The following is a 20,760-nucleotide window of genomic DNA, read 5'->3' as shown; positions in this document are numbered from 1 at the left end:
GGGTTTCAGTGAATATTTATAGTTTGTGTATCACCAAGTAAAGTGTCGTGATTTGTTTTGATCCTATTAAAATCTGATTCCAGAACACTTCAGAATTGCAACAAATTGTGCTACTGTGTTGCAATAATCATGTAGCCTTTCCTTTCACACTCTATGTACTCCAGCAAAATTGTCACTTAATTCACTTTAAAACCTCCTTTCACTTTTCAGTCAAAGAAAAATAAACACCAATCCCCATGTTAAACGAATAAGCAGCAATTTGTCATAGGACCCAGTCTGAGATTTGACTTCTGTCTTTGGAGAACCAGCAAATGTGACAAGAAACACAGAATTTAAAGGCATCTTTATTTATTGCTCAGACTTTCTTGACCCACCTAAAATCTTGCAGTTTGGGTTAACACTGGGCTAGGGGATATGTTGATGAAACACTTAATGTAGCAAAATATAACGTCTCTATGAGGATCGGGGAGGATGTGCTATTTGGAGATCAGACAAAAACTAAAGACATTAGCACCAAAGGATTTATTACTATCTTCAGTAAACCTCAAAATGAAATACATTGCATTCTCAACAAAGACTGGGATTTATTACAATTGGTTCCAGTGATTAGCTTGAACGTCACTAAGAAACTGAGTAGAACATACAGAAGATCGGTGTCACGCAAGGACAAACTAACTTACACCATTTCTCTAGTGAGACAAAAGCAATGTTGGCAATGTTGGGACCACATGAAAGTTGTGTGAAATGCCAGATATGTAAGGCATGCAAATCAGGGGTGTAATGCAGAAACTATGTAGTGCAACTCATAGGTAAGACAAGTGATATCACAAAATGTTTAACACACAAAACCATCTGGATGGTTTATGTCCTGATCTGCCCTTTCAGAAAAGATGTGTAGAAAGTAAATCTTTTCTACGCAGAAAAGAGTCTTGGAGACCAATCAAGCAATATGAAACCAGGATGTGAGCTATTCAGTGCCCACCACTTCCATGAGGCACATAATGGTGATAATCACGGCTTAAAATATTATGCCATAGATTGTACAGTATAGCATGTAAAGGGGGTGGCGGGGTGACCGAGCAGGGTCTTTGTAGACTGGAATTCAAATCTATAATAGAGCTGAACACCTCAGCGTCCTATGGTTTTAACAGGCATAAGAAATTGGCAGTGCATTTGGTAGACTGAGAAACACTAAGTATAGAGGAATCTGGTTTTATTTTCTCCCAGAATCCTTTATATGAAATTTCTCATTTGAAATTTACCTTGATGATATGGGTGGTTGTTTTCTTTTTTCACAGATGTTGGTGTGGAGAAAAGATAAAGGGCTTGATATATACCAAGTAACCAGAGTTGGGAAAATAATTCGGGCCCACTTTGGCATGAAAAGAAATTAGATTTTAAATGAAATTTTATTGAGTGCGCTAAACCCAAGGGTATCAAGGCACTAGTGAGACAGGAGTCCCTTGATGAAAGTGGGGCCGAGAAGCTAAACAAAGCAGTAATAGTGAGGAAAATGAAAGAATATCAGGAACCAGTTGCTAAAAGCTAAACAGCTAAAAGCTAAACTGCTGAAACTAAGATAAGGAAAGCCAAGTTTTAAGATGTTTTCTGATAGAGGAAAAGTACTTGATTTCTGCAATATAAGTAGCTAGGGTGCTCCGTAGCTTAGCAGCGGTGATGGAAATGGAGCGACTGCCCCATCTGGCCGTACGGAACCTCGAAAAATCCCCTTTCTACTAGTTGCTGATCGCATATGCCTACTAGACATGTAGCATCGAAAGGATAATCAGACGGCCAGAGAACCCCTTTGGTGTAGGGCCAGAAATACTGTGCTGAGTGCCTTAAAAATTACCCATTTCCTGACTGGTTACCAATGCAGGTTTCAGAAGCACTCTCTAACCAAAAGATATTTCGGGGTATTCAGTATAAGATGCACTATCCTGTTTTGTACCATCTGTAAGTTATTCAGAGAGGAATTGTTGATGTTAAGGTACAGCTCATTGCAGTAATCTAATTACTACGTAGTCAGCGCGATAGCCACTGATTTGTGGAGTTCTGCAGGAATAAACGGAAACCTTGTCCTTAAGGTTCTGATAATGAAAAAACAGGTGCTAAAGACACGATTGACCTGCATGTTGGCATTAAGGGAGTTATGAAAAAGAATCCACTGACCCCACATGAGAGTGCAAGAGGCCACATGAATTGAGTCACCATAGCTCTGACCAAAAAATTAAAAAGGTCAGGGCTGAGCGTGGAGCCCTGCGGCACCCCACATGGTACACTGAATGCCTTGACCCTGAACTGACCTCAGCTAACATTTAGAAGCCTATCTTGACGGAAGGAATGTACCAGTTCAAGAGCAGTGGCGTCCACCCCTAATTATTGTAATTGTTGAACCATGCGTGGGGGCGAGACGCTGTCAAAGGTTGCCAACAAGTCCAGCATGAACAAGACCGCAGTCCTTCCCTGGCCAACCTGTGTTCTAATACAGTCTGCTGCTACAGTTAGCGTAGATTCAGTGCTGTGTCCGCACCTAAAACCATTCTGGGAGGGGTCCAGGTGGTCATGGTCCATAATAACTTTAACTAGTTCACTTATTTCACAAAACGTTTTGCTGGGGCGGGTAGCAAAGAGGTCGAGCAGAAGTTCTTCAGATCGTCAAGAACTGCATTTGGCTTTTTTGGCACATGGATAAAAATAGCTTCTTTCCAGGGCCTAAGGTATTTTCCAGATACCAAAATGTTATTAACAATCTTCTTCAAAAGGTCTGCCACTAGGTCTGGGGCCAGCTGCAGAATTTTAGGAGTACATCATTCAGGAGGGGAGCCCGAATTAATGCTCAACAGAAGTACTTTAACTTAATGTGCTGAGTTAGGAGAAAAAAAAAGGAAGCGAGGGGGCTGAATAAATTAAATGCTGTTCTCTGTTCAACTCATCACTGGCATTAGAGGAGTCAAAATAAATTAAAGTGTAGCCCCTAAAGAATTTAGCAAGATCATCACAAATGGTTTGTGATGCATTAGGTTGTTGGTTGCTGTGTGGATTCAGCAGAATTTTGACCACTTAAAATAATTAATTGATCAAATTCTTGGCTTACCTTATTTTCAGAGTGGCTTCAAAAATCAATTGCTTGTATATGACTTATAAAGCTTTATGCTTGCTTTTCTCATCCTGATCTAGATTAATGTGTCACATGCGCTGCTTTCTGCGACATTGTTGCCTCAGATCTTTGTTTTTTGGAATACTAGGGGACCAAGGCTTTGCGCCTAGTAGGCCATTTGACCTTTGTGGGGCTACAATGTCTAAGGCAGCCTCCAGCCAGCCAGCAAAATCTTCGGCCGAATGGTTGACGGAGGGATCAATATCTGATGGTGATGTTAAATGCATGCTGCAGTTTCTCCTGAACAATCTTGTTCCAGTTACTGCAGGCTTGAGGTCTGCATTGTGCCTGCTCTTTGCTAATTGTCAGGTGGGGAAAAGAGATCTGGCAGTCTGACCAACTAAGGGAGAAGTTTATCCTTCACACAGATATCTTCAGAGTTGGTAAAAATACCATCCAGAGTGTGGCCAACACTGTGGGTGGTAGAATGAACTAGATGAGTTACTGCTGGAGATGATCGCCAGCTCTGGTGTAAGTTAGAATCTTTATTGGATGGATCTAAAAGGAAGTAGTTAAAATCATCAAGAATGGTGAGATTGGTCTCAGTTAGAAACGGTTCCAGCACCTGAGCCCAGGACATAAGAAAGTTTGTTCGCCAAAAAAGGCGGCCTTGGCATGAGATATAATTCTGAAATTAGCTAGCTCACAAATGTCCTGCTGAAGAGTAGTCACCTTCTTAAGCGTGCAATTCAAAGATTCCTTACAAATTATTGCTAGGCCACCACATGCTCGATTGGGGCGGTCCAGTCTTGAAATGACACCCTTTGGTACTGCTTCTGTTTAATCAGGACCCGAGGTCTCTTTCACCCTAGTTTCTGTAATAAAGAGACAATCTAACGCCATAGATGTGTTAGTCCATGACTTCATGCTTGTGCTTAATAAGCGAATGAGCATTAATTAAAGCGGCTGCAGTGGTCGTATGCTTCTCGGGTCGATTTGTTCTGATCCTTATCCAGAGGTCAGACTTCCTAGAGCTACCAATCTGGTAATTGAATGTGGTGCAGTTATGGAATGTTCCTCTTAAAATGGGTGGTGATTTTAATCTATTTCATGATGCTCTCTTAGATAAAATTCCTTTTTTTAGATTTCGCCCATAAAATCTTTTACATTATTTAAATTCTTCTTTTCCACTACTAAACTTTTTGACTTTTGGAGACTTGCCAACCCAACTGCCAAGGAATGTACGTGTTTTTTTAGAATACTCATTCCACCTTTTTCACAAATTGATTATTTGCTTTCCTCTAGAAATATACCACTCCAAAAATTAAGCAAATTACAATTTTGGACCATGATTTAATCTCCTTTTCCCTGACATTAAATGATTTACCTCCTCCCACAACCAGATGGAGAATGAATAAAGAAATTGTAATAAACAAATTAAACCAACCCAAGATATTAAAGATTATTAATGATTATATTCAGAGTAGTAAACCTAATGTGACCGCAAAGATTACAGACGGGGATGCTTTTAAAGCAGTTATTAGAGATGCCACAGTTGCTATTATGGCATATAAAAATATAACTTTACTGTCTAACTTGTCGAAATTAGAAAAATAAATTGCTGAACCAGAACAACTTTTTACATCTTCCACAGATTATAAATACAAATTTCGGCTTCAGTAATTGTTTGGGAAACCTGTGATCCTTAAGGATGTTATTGACACTTTTCTCATGCAGTGTAAAGTACCTCAAATTAACACCAAATAAATTCCTCACTTCTGTAGTTACCATTGTTTAATTTCTCTTGTAAAAAGGATTGTAAAATGTATGCTAAGATTTTAGCTAACAGATTGACATCTATTCTCAACTCCATTACTCACCAAGATCATACTAGTTTTATTAAAGCTAGAATTTCTGCTCACAATACACTCCTTACATATTATATATAGCCTCAATTGTCAAACTTAACAATCCTGCAGGCCTACTAATTTGGATCTGGAGACCGCCTTTGACAAAATAATTTTTTTTTTAAAGCATTAGGATTGTTTGATTTTGGTCCTAGTTTTTTTAATGACTAATGCATTGCACTCTAAACCATCAGCAAAAAACTGTGTTAATGGTATTTATTCCCCTTCCTTTATTTTGCATACAGGGATTAGATAACCTTATCTTCTCACCTGTCTTTTATTTCTCATTGCTGTAGAACCACTGTTATGTTGTATTTGAAATAATATGTAAGATTCAGCTTTAAAAATGTCCGCATTTGCTGATGATGTTTGGGTGTATGGGGATAACCATGTTTCTTCTGTTCCCATTATTTTAAAAACTATTCATCATTATGTGTTCGTTTCTAGATATACCTTTAATATTACTAAAACAAACTTTTTTTTCTGTTAAATATTTTTACACCTCTAGTATGATAGCAGGAAAATATATTATTTGGAAACCCAGGCATCTTCAGTATCTTGATATTGTATTTTTTAACTGAGGGCTACTGCATGACTTTATTAAGTAAAACAAAAGAAAAATTAGACTCATCTTTCATTTGAATTGGTGGGGCAGAGTTAAAATGAATTAAAAATGTCGATGAAATCCTGAATTTGATTTTAACTTAACTATAGTTCAATGGAAAACTATATGGCCACGTAGTATTGAACCATACCTACCAGCTTCACTTTCCCAAACTGATCTGTTTATCTTATATAATTGTTTATGGTCTCTATTTAAAATATATAATACAAACTTATTGGATAACTTGCTTGTTGCCATAACACAAGGTGCAGACGCGCTTCCTCTCCTTAGCGGTGCTCTTGGCCAAACGCAGCATAGCCATGCATTGGCGTTCCCCCGCCGGCCCCCCGTTGGCGGCGTGGGTGGGAGCTACGCGCAGATGGGCGGCGGCGGAGGAGGAGACACTACGGGAGGAGGAGGTGAAAGGGACCCGCAAGCATCCTATCTCAATGGAATGGGCCATGTTATTGTACCAGTTTGGGCAACTCTCCCCAGGGGCGGACCCACCAGACGACGCATCTACACAACTAATCCAGGGCACACAGCTACAGGCCCTACCCCCCTGATTCCGTAGACACCCAACCACACGAGCTCTTGATAAGCCTTAGCTTCAGGTACACTATTGCACTTCTCGGTCGCACCGACTAGGATAGGCAAACATAAGTATCAGCGGTGCCTCACCATCACGACGCTACATTCCCTCGCCAGTGTAATTGGACATATTCCTCCATATCCATTCCCTAGTTTATGCCTATGTTAAACCCCAGTTCCTTTGCCATATATGGAACCCGAGATCGCAGGATCTAAACGTCAGGATAACTGTATGCATTATTTATGCTTCCTGGTGACGAATCATCAATCAGTACAGTTGTTAAACACCATTACAGGATGTCTGATCGGATACGCTCATCTGAAGAATATGAATGATGTACAATGTATGAAATATGAAAATGGCAATAAAAATAAGTTTAAAAAAATAAAACTTGCTTGTTGCCATTGATAAATTGTAATAGGATCTATTAAGCACGTGGTATATGATTGCCCTGTTCTTTTCAATTTTTGGAGGGAGGTTTGGAAGATTTTTGCTAATGTTAATCTCCTTATGCAATTCACATTTCATTTAATTATTTGTAAATCTTAAACTCTTGTCTCTCCTATTCCACGGATAATCTGAAACTAAATGACTTCTCTTCTGCAGTTTACTCAGTTGCATCTAATTGGAAAGATGCTAATTCCTTAGCCATTCATATGTGGTTGGATTGGATAATTTATCTTGGATGGGGGCTGATGTCACTGGTTGGTCCTCACACCATTCCTTTGGCAATTAGGTCTACAATGTGTACTTCTCTTGATTTATATATTTCTAACTCTAATTAACTATATTACTATGCAGATGTTGTGCCTCGGTTATCACAGTATCCCTTTATTTGGTTTCAATACTATATTATTAATATTGATTTCACTGTTTAACTCTTGATGATCATTATATGCACTTATAGTTTCTGTGTTTTTTTGTTTAGTACTTTTTATATGTTTTTACTATACTTAATAAAATATTTTGACCAGTTAAATTTATTTTATGAGCTGTGTGCTTGTTTTGGGGCTGCAGGCAGCAGATATGAATAAAAGCCATAGACTCTTGTCGGTCTCTATGTGCTACACAACACCCAGCCTCTTGGGTTTCATCCTAATCCTTCAAAGTATCCATATTCCTCGCAAAAAGTTAATTGGATTGCTTACAGTTCCCTTTTCTATCAAACATGGCAATCTCCTTCAATCTCAGTAGTTGGTCCACCTTTGACAGCATTTGACCTGCAGACTCTTTGACGACCCACCACTTGGGGCACAGGGGGAGTGATTACTATGCTCACCTCCTGTCCTTTAGCTGAGGGTGCCACAGTGGTGAGCATGATTCCCTTTGATGCATTGAACTGATGCCCTTCTGTGTGCCGACCACCTGGAGAGCCGTCCATGTTTTCTGTTCTTGCTGCTGCCCATTGGTGCTTTTGCTTCAGTTGCTTTTAGGTGAATAGATATTGTGAGGATACCGTAGTTCGGTATGCTTGGTGTTTGCATGGTCTGCACATCAGTGATAATTATAAGAAGAGTCAAGTCAATCTTTCATCCTTCTAAGATTGCTATCATGAGTCTCACTGTTTGTGTTTAGCACATGATACACTGCAAGGTTGTGAAACAAGTAGCAGTTGACCAAGTTGATAAGTCATATAATCAGCAAATTCTCCTTGGTTCATTCAGTTGCCATACAAAAATGTGGGCTACATTTTGCCAGGAATAACTTTGCTCTAAGTGGTGATGCTGTTTGGTATGCAAAGAACTGTTTCCCTTTACTTTGAGGCCAAATGTACCAGCAGTGTATTGTACAGCTCTCTGAGCAATTCAGATACCAATTAAATTACGCTAAACCTACAGTTGAGAGCTCCAAGGTGTTAGCCTAGGATTAGTATGTGTGCACAAGGATATTTGGGCTACAAGGGGTAATAACAGTAATTAAGTGAGCATGATTTCAAGCAAGGACTAAATAGGTAATCTTTGTGCGTTGAAAGAAAGCAAGTGGGTTAACGTGTTACTTGGGTAAGAGTAGCATGCTAGAATCTTGTGTGTGGAATCTTTGTATAAAACTATAGTGCTAATTATGGAACTTGTAAATTGGCTTGAAATGAAGTTACTTGTTTCATCAAAGTCCCTTGAATCTCTTAAGCGTGGTTATTTTGAATTTGTAACAATTAGTTACAAGTATTACCACAAATGAATAGGTGGTGCTGTCTTGAGAAAATCTTATTTGAATGGTTATCACATATTCTTATGTAGTGCATTCCCAAAATATTTCTGTATGGCCACTGTTGTCAGGTCTGGCCAATGGTATTTTTGGGTCTGGTACAAAACTGTAACTGTTTTGAGCTAAAAAAAAAGGGCACAAAAATATATATTGAGGTTCAGTAGGCCAGGCCACATTGAGCCTTTATCCAGGCACCTGTTCTTCTTTCCATTCTTCCAACCGTTGAATAATTCTCTTCTTTATCCACTCACCAGTCCACATGACTGCTCCTACAAATAACGAATAAAGAGCACTTTCAAGCCACTCCTATAGGCTTTTTTAAGGTTACCATGCACTGGTCCATCTTCCATCATGGGCAGTGGTTCGGAGGAGATTCAAATATTGAAAATGTCACTTATCACCTGTGGAACAGAGCAAACGAAAGAGCATAATCATATTCATTCTTAATCAGTTGGGTTGCATACTATCTTATCTTTCTCCAAACTTATGACATGAATATTTCAGACAGCTGTAATATCTTACTGTCTGTGGTTTAACCTTCTCCCTTATTCATTGGTGGTTGGAATGCTTGTCCTCTCAATCCAAAACACAAACACTGTAGACGGTTTGACATGCAGTTATACATGGAAAAGAGAAGTTGTCTTTTCCCCCTAAAGTTTTTTATTATGTTTTATATACAACATTTGAGCAAACTGTGAGAAAAACACAAAAAATACCTTTTATGGTAGGAGAGACATGTACATGGTCAACATGAAGTACGTTAGTCATAATATGAATTTGAAACATTCACTGGCACACAAATAGTGTATATTTGTACCTAGTATGGTGGTCACATACACTGTCGGGGATGTGGAATTCCTATAGCCCGACGCCCTGGACATATTGTTTTTGGGTTAAGGGCAACAAGTTTTCATGTGCATTTTGTCCTTAGGATAAGTAGGCCCAACCCCACAGCACAAACCCTTTGGCTGCCAGTTTACAGTAACACATTATGGATCAGGGAAGGGCATTGTCAGCAGTTAAGGTAATATTTGTATCCATGTGTTAATGCTGTTCAGACTTGTATTTATGGTTCATTAATGCCAAGCTTTTATTATTGGGGTGAGCGTTCTAAGTAAATGTTGTTCACTCCGACTGCACTACTGACTGGTTCCAGTAAAAAAATGTGTACAGTTTAGCAATATGAGGCTATGTATAATGCTCTCTGATAAGATGCAAATATTTGCACAAGCTTGAAAGCAAGATGGATTATTCTTTGCTTTCAAAATAAAATATTCACAAAAAAATGCAAGTAGGAAAAATAACCATTTAGCTAAAGTACTGTAAACGTTTAGGTACCATTTCTTTGCAGCATCATTTAGTAAAATGTGTTGATGCATGCGAATATTCCCAAACATATTCATAATGGAAAGTAAGTGTAACAAGTTTCAATAAGATTATAGGAAACATTAAAAAAAACAAGCATTGGCAAATTCATAGGTCTCAAATTGGTGGCCGCTTTTTGGTGTTGTCTATGGGTGACTTGTTTTCGCATGGTTTTTGTAAAGCCTTATTGGTATGGGAGCTGCTAAGCCCTCACCATTATAACCAACATTGACAAAAGCAAAAATAGTTTTCGGTCTCAAAATGAACACATTGCCACAGTAGTCCCTGGCACTGAACAAAACTACTTTGTGTGCCAATATACTCCTTGTGAAAGAGCAAAAGGCTGTCAATCACTGTAAAGCCAGCCGATAGACCGAGAGAGAGAGACAGAATTTTAATAAACACAAAAGGTCATGTGTAACGCCAGACCGAATTAGGTGCCCAATTAAAGAAAGTCTCAAAAGTGCACCCATGGTATATGTCCTTGCATTAAGTTCAGATATACGGTTTTTATGAATTAACAAGAATTTACAAAAGTCAGCCAAGAAATTGCACTCCTAGAAAATATCTGTGCACTGCATTTTAGCATGAGCAAATATACACGTGCAGATTTGCTCATGCAAACGTTAAATTTGCAAGTTCACTTTCTCTCCAATCACTTTTTTCCCAACCCTGGAAGAAGTTATATGTCTGCCATTGTCTGGAGTAAATTTCCAACCTTTCTCAATATGGGAAAAGATTAGAGAAGAGTTGATAAACCTTTTAAACATGCAAGTTGTTAGGTTTGCACACTCAAAATGGCATTCAAACCCTCAAACTATTGCTTACCACTACCTTCGGCCCTGGTATGTAGATCTGCAGAAATTAGTCAACATAAGGGAATTGCTGGTATTCAAACCCTACTATGATATGAGTCCTGGCATAATTAGTGAGGCTATATTAAAGCTCTTATATAATGAGATTGCTGCCATTATTTGTCGCCGCATCACATGGTACAAAAGGGACAAGTGGGTTTTGTTACAGGACCAGTAGATTTATGAAGCAACTTGCCCCATGGACAAGCAGATATTTTATTAAATTCCACACCCCTTACACTGGAGAGATAGGGGAGAGGGAGGAGGGTTGTGTGAGCCAATTCAGGCATATTAGCATAACAGAGTGTCTACTCAGAACTTTGTGTGTGGTAATATACCTCTGAGTGCCTATATGTTTGGGGGGGTTGATCTTTTCTAAGTATATATTTAGTTTGTTCCATTATGCTTTGGAAGATTTAGAGGAGCAGTATTGATTGTGGGTGTTGTTGTCCGCACTTGTTACAAAAATACCCATACCCACTATATCTGGTGGGAGATATTGTTTGCGTTTTTTCAGTCAGCTAGGATAGTTTTGATCCCAATAGTTCATAATAAGTCAAGAAGTAATAAGTGCTAAGCATAGAGTGGTTGAGGGAGATGTTAGTGTGGAATATCATGTTGAGTGTGTGCTCAGTAGTCTTTGATGAATTTGTAGTGGAATGGTAAGTGATTGAGATCTCATAAATTATATGCGTAATGCCAGCATTTGTTGGAGTTTCTTCAGCCCAATTTGTGAAGCTTGTCTGAAGTCCAGAAGCATCTATAAATGGATCTGAATTTACATTATAAAAGAAGCAAAGAAATCTTGTATATATAACAAGAGTTCAGTCTGAGTTGGGATAGAGATGTTATTAGTCTCGCAAGATTTTTCCCATTTTACTTGCATGTGACTATTGTTTGATATAGAGATTAATGTCTTTTTATGACCTTTTCTAAGACAGTGAGAGCATATAAATGCTTTTGTTTAATCTAAACTACATTTTCATATTTCCTTCTCTCTAGACCTGCCTAGAAAGCATAATGTAGAGTTTCAGTTCATTCATAATATTGCAGCCAAAACTCTGTACGGAAATAGGAAATTTGGTCATAATAATAAAGCACTTGTCAATCTGCAGTGGCTACTAGAGAGGCATGTTTAATGCATCAAGAGTCCAGTACTCAAAAACCATCTCTTTTGAGTAGATTATTTGTCTAAGATGTTCCTATCGCAATTTTGAGATCAGTTAATTTAGGTGTTCCCAATGTCGTTTGAATGAGTTGGACATTTTTTAGAGCATGAGAACTCAGGAATCAAATGAAATTCCTTTATATATCACAAAGTACGTAACCATGTCTAATGAAATTTTATAAACCGATAAAAGCATGATTTTTTACATCAGAATACTTCCCTGCAATGTTTTTTGCACCAATGCCTTTTTTCTTTTTTACTGCACTAAGTGACATGTTCCGGGACGTATGTCGTGCTTTATAACATTCTCAAATAACATAAAATAATTCAGCTGTAACTTCTGATCACCAAGCCCTGAAAGAAACACCGATTACATCATTCGCTCCCTTTTACTTTTCTTAAATGCTTTTATTGGAATAATCCAAGAGTAAAATAAATGTGGGCAATTGGATAGCCTTCCACTTTGTGGTGTTGATAATGTGATATAGAACATTTAAATAAAATGCAGTCCATCTTGCCGTGCTCATTATTTTGAGTCAAGCAGAGTCTGAGATCCTGTCAATTTCTTGCATTTATATTGTGCAGTTTGTTTTCAATGTCATTTGATAATAATGTGTTTTGTTAAAAAAAAGAAAAAAAAAAACTATTTTACCTTTATTATAGAGTCTGGATTAAGTGTGCCCAGTGATGCATCTCTGTCTCCGGCAAGTCAGAATTCTCCTTATTGCATGACACCAGTTTCACAAGGCTCACCAGCCAGTTCGGGGATTGGCAGTCCAATGGCAGCTTCAGCAATAACGAAAATCCACAGCAAGAGATTTAGAGAGTAATGTATTAACATTGTCATTTATGCGGCAGCTGTGTGTATTGATTATGCATTTAGTTCCTAGTGAAAAGAGGCACTGTGTAGCTTTGTGCATAGAAACCGTGGTCTCCAACCATATTACATAAATGAGGGAAATTCCTCTGCCCCTTATTGTCTGTCAACTTACATAATGAAAAGATGTGTAATAGAGCGGTTTGTTTAACAAACAATGAATAGTAATGTTGGCGCCATTAATGTAATATTTGTCTTTATACTGAATAGAATATCAATAGCTCTACATTATTTGGTCATAAGTCACTGAGGAGTTTGTACCACATGAACCGCAAGACTTGGAGTTTGACTTGTAAGGAAAACATTCTGCCAACATTGCATAGCTTGATTTAAGCTCTAGTCAACCCCCCCTGCGTTCATATATTTAATTAGGTATCCTAATGCTTAAGGAATGTAGTACCCTCCATACTCTTCCAGCTTTTTCAGCAGAGAATCCTCAAATAATCAATTCTTGATATATTAAATCGAAAATGTTTTCCTACTTAAATTCTCAATCAACATTCCCAATCACGGAATAACTTTGGTCACCGGCCCTGACCGCTGACACTGGATTCAACTCTTTGAGGGGACTAGGCTTCTGCCCTGCACAAAAAAACAACCAAAACATACAGGCCATCTATTGTCAATAGCTATTGCCATAACTGCATCACCCCCTGCCTAGACATGCAGAACCCTCCAAAAAAAAATAGCAATAACTCGAATGCAAGCCAGCTAGTACACACAAGAACTCCGGATGACCACGCGGGTGGGGGTGGATCGGGGGGTGCCCCCCTGCAGTGCTGACATGCCCCGGCCACTTCCTGCCTCCCTTGGCGCCACGACACCCACACTTGCATAGTGCCGATCGCAGCCGGGGCGCACACGCACACACACACGGGGGTTCCCCGGGGGGGGGGCGTGGAGGGGCGGGGGGACTAGACGACAACCGGGAGGGTATTGGGCCTGTCTGTACAGTTTATGCTGCCATTGTTAAGGTTTTGTTATGTATAATCTTTGGGCCTGGTGGGTATTTTGCCTGTTCTTCACTATCTGAATGAGGCGGGTAGCACCCACGCATAGTCACGGAACCCAGTTGAGGTACGGTTAATATTGTTACTCCTGTTGAGACCAATACGAGACTGTCAAAGAGACTGTGGTTGGCTCCGCTGAGGGCAGTGCTCGCACGCAAGACTGATTGCAAGTCCTGGCGAGTGGTTGTGGGTTCTGTTGCGGGGTGCTCCCTTGCCTATGTTATCAACTCTCTGCTTACCTACTGTGTCACATGCCAAAGAATGTTTTTGTTTTCTTTAAAACAATAAAAACAGATTTCAAAAAAAAAAAAAAAGAACTCCGGATGACCAAACGGCATTGCAAGCAAATAGGGCAACGATGGAGAGCGAGCCAAGAAGAATTGGAGAAGGCAATACTCGGGCAAGAAACTCTACTATCAGCAAATCCAGGACACCAAATGGAAAGCCCTAGCTTAGTGCATCGGTTGCAGTTCCAACAACAGCAAAGAAATGTTCTCCATCATTATGGACTTACCCATAGCAGTAGCATCTGCCGGCAAAATCACAACAACCCAAGAACTATACCTGGCTGAATTTTTCTTCAACAGAATCACAGCCATCTACATCAACTTTGACCCACTACCAGATGCCATGAACCTCGCAAAAAGTCTCCTGGTATCATACAAAACATCCTGACACCCTAGAATGCTAACACCACAGAGGAAAACCACAACAATCATCCACTCCAGGTTCCCGTCAGCCTTCAACCCCAATTCTCAATGCCTCTATTAACACAAGCACCTTCCCGGCAGCCTGGAAACACCCTGCTTAAAAAGCCCTTAGCAGACCCACCCATATTTGAGTACTACCAACTGATCCCTGTCCCTTCCATACCTGGCCAAGGTTCTAGAGAAAGCAATCAACAAACAACTTGCCGACCACCCCGTCAACCACCAGCTCGTTTACGCCACGCATCAGGATTTAGACCTAACCGCAGTAGAGGGATGGCCCTCACATCTGGATGATCCTTGACACAGGAGAAACTGCCACCTTTATCCTACTCAACCTCTCCACAGCCTTCAAGACTATCTCTCATCGCATGATGCTAAGACTGCCTTTCAAGGACCCACCCTCCAATGGATATGCACCTTTGTCACCGGAAGAACACACACAGTCACCATGTTTCCTTATTTCTCAGAAGCACTGAAAAGTATTTGTGAAGTCCCATAGGGCTCCCCGCTCAGCCCAAGCCTCTTCAACATCTATATGACATTGCTGGCAGACAACATCGACATACTTGCCTATGCTGACAACACATAACTGACATTATCCATTTTGGACAAAGCACCCAACACCAGGAACAACTTTACATCTTGCATGACAGAAATGGCCACATGGATTAAGTCCATCTGCCTCAAACTCAACATGAACAAGACCGAATTGGTGATCTTCGGAGAGGGCAGCTTACCATGGGACTCTGCCAGGTGGCCTACAGATTCAAGCTCACCCTCAACCCCAGCAAGAAATCTCATGATTATTACTCACCACATGCTGGACCGGTCCTCCCAAGTCAGTGCTATCACCATAACTTTCTTCCACGCTCTGAGAATGCTGAAAACAATATTCACATTATTACTCTACAACACCAGAAAAAAACATCACCCAAGCCCTCATAACAAACAGCCTGGATATGGGAGCACCCTCTAAGCAGGTATGAACAGCCAACTCACAGAAAGACTTCGGACCGTCCAGAATGCAGCAGCCAAGCTGGTACTCAACATCCGATGCTGAGTCCACTTCACCACACAACTAAGTGAACTACAATGGCGAGCACAGTTTCAAGCTACTCACCCACACATGCAAAGCACTGTGCAACATAGGACCAGCTTACCTAAACAGCCACAAACATTTCCACCAACCCTCCAGGCACCTACGCTCCGCTGGCACTAATACCATGCAAAAGCAGAGCACGAGGTTACGCCATCTCCTACATTGCTCCTAAATCAAGCTTCATGTTCGGTCTCCATTGCCTGTACTACTGTTTCTGGCATTGTTTGGAATAAAGAAATTTGACCATAAAGCATTGCACATTACATCAGGACCTCCTCTTCGCTTCTCGAATTTCACAAGAGGCTGAAGACGTGGCTCTTCAAGTAAGACTACCTGGGCAAGCGCCACTGACCTAGAGGGCACTGAGTTTTTATATTAATCAAACCAGAATCACATGGACGATCAACTCTTTGTGGATTTCCCTAGAGCAAAAAAAGGGAAAGCGGTACACAAAATAAGTATCTTCCGGTGGATTGTTCTCTGTATAAAGATATTCTACTCGCTAGCAAAGGAGAAACTTCATAATACTCATTGCACTAGAGCAAATGCTACTGCCACTGCTCAGGTATGTGGTGTGCCAGTCATGGACCTTTGTCAGGCTGCTACGCTGGTGTCCCTCCATACGTTCACCAGACACTACTGCATGGATAGCTTGTTCGGTGGGATAGGCACTGTGCCCAATCTGTTCTGGAGGATTTCCTGGTTGACCTATTCTACAGACCTATCAGAGGAGGTATACTGATTTGGTATCTATTCCCAGGGTGAGGAATCCGTAGTTTGACGTCTCTATTAGAAAAACAAGTTATTTACCTTCGGTGACCTCTTTTCCAGCAGAGACGCTATCTAACTAAAGATTTCTCACTGACCCTCCTCCCTCTCTTTTCTGTGGAATGGTCTCCTGTAGCTCGGTAATACGATACCAATATCTAACATCTGCACACTGCCATATCCTGACTTCTATGGCTCAGTGTCTGTGGGCGCAGATGGAGATCAAAAAGAAACTGATGTCCACATTCACTGGTGGCACTCTTTTAGTGGCCCAACGTCCTATTGAGCACTGACAGACCCGACGTTAGAGCCACATTAAACTACCTGCTGATGTGCAAGGAAATTGCTTGAGCGTTTCCAGATCAAGTCTAACTTCCCTTGATCTGCCGGATAGCTGCTTTCATTTTCCCATTCACCCCAAGCTACGGCTTGTTTGAAGTAGTTGGGTGTCACTCATTTGAAGGTCTACCCTTTAGTCTAAAGTTGGCACGACTTGTGAAGTTCTCCAGTTGCAGTTTTCCTGCACGATCATAATCATCGGGTCTTCCAGTATCTCAACAACTGACTGATAATTGTGGTGTCCTAGGCAGATGCCAGCAAGTCAACGTGCTAAGGCACACAGCTTTTTATGAAACTGGGCCTTTAACACAAAGCTGTCCTATCTCACATACAACTCACAACTTCCATCCAATTCTTGGGTGCCATGTTGAAAGTCAATAGCAAAACCTATCCATTAGAAGAGAGAATTCTTTGTCTACAGTCACACACTCGTCAAATTCCGAACCTAGTCATGATGGCTTCTTCTGATAGACCTCTTCAAATCATTGCTGGACAGGATATTGCCTGCATGATGTTAAATCCATACTGCAGGTTAAGGATGGGCCTCCTCTAAGAAGAATTGGATGTCCAGTGTCTACAAGCCTGCTGATCTGAGCAACTGACATATTCAAGGACGCCTTAACATAGTGACTGTATCAAGACAACCTAACACAAGGTTTACACTATCAACCTTTGCCAACTCACGTTGTCATGACAAGAGATGTGTCACTAGAAGGATGGAGAGCTCACCATCAAGAACTAGAAGCAAGTGGTCACTGGTTGATACCAAAGAATGCCTTTCGCGTAGATGTCTTGGAGCTCAGAGCATTCCAAAGGGCTCTGCAATATTTCTTACCAAGGGGCTAGTGCTTGTAAAAATTGAAAACATGACTTCCATACCTTTAAAAAAGACATGTAAAAAGCAGCACAGGTCGAGTCATTTACATTTTACTTTTTGTGACCAGTGCATTGATGGTAACGCGGTGATGGCAAAGCAAATGTATCCGTTTCTGAATTGTCCAGTTAGGACAATAGAAGGGAGTGGCGAGGACTACAATGACCGGTCATGTGGGAAGGAGTCAAAATTGGGAAGCCTGGACAGTACAGCTCTGAGTGGATATCTCAAAAGCATAATACCCAAATCAATGAAGGGTATGTCATGAGACTCACAGATGGCACTGAGTCAGACCTCAAGAGGACAGGCTGGATTGAGGTGGATAGAACAGACACCCGAGCTGTGAATTACTGAAAATCACTAGGCAGTATTCAAGAGATGGGGCAGGCCAGGTATTAGGATAGGGTTACCTGGAGAGGCCTGCAGCAAGCTCCAAGGACTAAATTGAGGAAGAATTGAGACCGAAGGGATCTAGTACTAGGAAATGGCACACATGTTCTGGAGAAAACCTTAGTGAATTCATGGGCAGAAGCACCAGAGGATGTTGTAGGGGAAAGAGGCTGGTAAGAGAAATATAAAGGCAGCCAAACAATTTAGTCCAGTAAATAGAAGGTCCGATAATCTCAGGACAGAGGGATAGCAGGTGACGGGATGACAGCACAAATAAAGAAACCTGAGTTGTTTAAGCAGAATCAGCAAATTAGCTAGATGGCTCAGTGGGTTAAGATTTACTCCAGACAACTGCTGTGGTCTGCAAACTATGAGTTCAGATTCTGGCAATACACCTTTTTGCTTTCCTTCCATTTAAGGATATCAAATTGAGTACTATTAGTTATAGTTCTATCATTTATAGTGCTAAAACAGTAGAAGATTGTTAAAACCTATAAATAAAACCAAAATATAGGGAGGGATGGCCTGCAGAAGCAGAAGAATAGGTATAGGAAAAGTCAACAGTGGTAGAAAATAAAGTGGAAACTTCGTTGAAAGAAGAAGAGCCGTGTCAAGATCAAAGGGAGAAGTACCAGTGGACCTAGGTCAGATAAGCACTAGGAAATCACCTCTGGTGATTAGCAGCACTGTGAAAACAAACCCTAAATAAAATAGTCTTGGCCAGACGAAGAACAAACATGTAGCCTGGAGGACAAAGGGAGCGACGAGAGTTTTTGCTTATGATCCAGTGGGGAAAGGTAGTCTATAGAAGAGGCAAAGTCAGAAAAGCAAGATGTCTTTGTGAGCCAAAACTCCCTGCTCTTAACTTGTATGGTCATGAGCAGTTCTGGGATTATAAAAACTTTACTTTGGGAACCCATAAATTGGGGGATCAAAGTGGGCAACAAAAAGAGGATGAAGTCACACAGGGCTGAGTCCTGAAAAGGGGTCAAATTGTACTTATTTGTTTTAATGTCTCAAAAAAATTGGCACCAAGGGGAAACGTGACAGAAAATCTATTCTGGCTTAATTGGTTGCAACGTCTGCATTTTACAATATTTTATGGGGTTAAAGCATGTGCTGCAGCGAGCTCTGTGTGCCTAATCTCAGGGAATAATAATAATAATGTTAATGAAACTTTGGTGGTTAAAGAATTTGCTGGGGAGATCTGTGTTTTGTTTAGTCACAGTTTTGACGCATAAAGTAGCATAGTGTTAATGTGTATTCTGCAAAGCACATCAGGTCACATGCAGATGACAGATTATTAGGTTATGTAGACAGGGAAGTGGGCCACTGTTTTATTATTTACAGTTCATAATTTGCATTTTTTCTAATATAGCACAGTGAGCTATGAACCGGCATCAAGCACCTGCATGTAAACTGCAAGACGTGGGTTTAGAATCTTGTTTGTTCTTAATCTGTTATTATAAGGCTGCTAAAGTTTTTTTTGAGCATAAATAATGGACCATCCCAAGCACTGTTATATTTTAGAACCCAACTTTTTATTTCTACCAGCTGTACAATCTTGGCATATAATCCCTACCAGTAAGTACTTTTTGTGACTCCTACACCTTGAAACCTTCTTTGTCTTGTGCGTTATCATGTACATTGATTTACACTACACACTTGCATGATTAATAGTCAGTGTATAATGTGTGTGTGATGTAAAGCGCTCTGACACCCTACAGTGGGAGGAGTAGCGTTTTGAAAGTATTGAATAAAAAAAATAGGAATTGCTATTTAAATTGTTATTCCTGTAAATACTCACACGTACTGATACATGTGAAATTTTTACAGTGCATTTGTGTTACTTAAAAGAAGCTACGATTTGGAGGCTGTTTTTTGATTTTCTGTAACTTCTATATGTAAGTGATAAGAAGCTGTGTACCTTTGTTTCCTCATTACTTTGGCATTTAGGTGTTAGGATCCAGATAGCGTCCAGCCATGATTATACTCAAACAGAAGGAGGGCTGATGACACTTTAAATGTTCTCTTAGTTTCTGGCTCAAGCTGGAAGAGAATATTAGAAACCCTGGCAGCCAGTCCCCGCCATCTAGCCTTCTAAGGTCACTGAATAGCATCCTATTAAATTGTGGTAAAGTCTGTTTTAATAAACCTTGCAAAGTACTGGCTAATGGGGGAGGAGTCGTGAACGGCTGGGATAAAGCTCTGTAGAATGTGGTGCTAAAGGTTCAGTGAGTGGTGGGAGGAAGAGACAGGCTGGGCAAAAGCAACTGAATGATTCAAAGCAGATATGGGGGCATTAAAGAACAGCCTGAGGCGGGCATTTATGATTAAGGTATGGCATTAAGTAGAGGAGATGTTTAGAGAAAAGGATCCAAATACCTGAGCAAAGTGGGGGAGAGAGCGGAGGTCAGATTACTAGCGTTTGGCCAGGGGAGCCTGATAATCTCCATGAGAGTCTAGGCTTGGGCTCAGGGTAAGCGAACCACGTATGGTGAAACACAATTTTTAGCAACTGATCAGTTAGGTTACTTGAACGGGAACAGAATACAGTGAAGTTAGGAAACTGGGGAAGACTGGGAGAAGGAGGAATGGGCAGCTTGGGGGACACAATGGGTGCACCTAACACCACCAACGTGCTCCCAGTGAAGAAAGGAAGGAAGGAATTGTACTCTTTCAGTACCATCTCCATTCGGAAACAAATGCCTTTGAGACAATGTAATAAAAGAAACCTTGAGCATTTTGAAACACTCCCCGTCTCCCACACCGTTGCTTGCTGCCTGCCTCTTGTTTGGGACTTGGTTCCCACTAGTTGAGTTTCTTGCACTTTCAGTAAGTGCCTCCTGACCTGGGAGCTCCTGTCGTGCAGTGGGCATGTCTTGTTTATCAACCATA

At 40.6% G+C, this 20,760-nt stretch overlaps 1 protein-coding gene across 5 annotated transcripts in view; it reads left to right on the top strand.

Moving 5' to 3' along the window:
- Positions 1-20,760, top strand: part of SECISBP2L (SECIS binding protein 2 like) — a 600,623-nt gene that overhangs the window by 343,207 nt on the left and 236,656 nt on the right. For all 5 annotated transcript variants that reach the window (XM_085644219.1, XM_085644216.1, XM_085644220.1 and 2 more), the window contains exon 14: positions 12,459-12,621. In XM_085644219.1, coding sequence (XP_085500345.1) covers positions 12,459-12,621 — 163 coding nt within the window. The remainder of the gene's footprint in view (positions 1-12,458; positions 12,622-20,760) is intronic.

The sequence above is a fragment of the Triturus cristatus genome, chromosome 3_1, assembly GCF_964204655.1.
Source record: "Triturus cristatus chromosome 3_1, aTriCri1.1, whole genome shotgun sequence".
Taxonomy (NCBI): Eukaryota; Metazoa; Chordata; class Amphibia; order Caudata; family Salamandridae; genus Triturus; species Triturus cristatus.
Note: the sequence above shows the minus strand (reverse complement) of the source record. Positions and strands in the feature narration are given on the sequence as shown.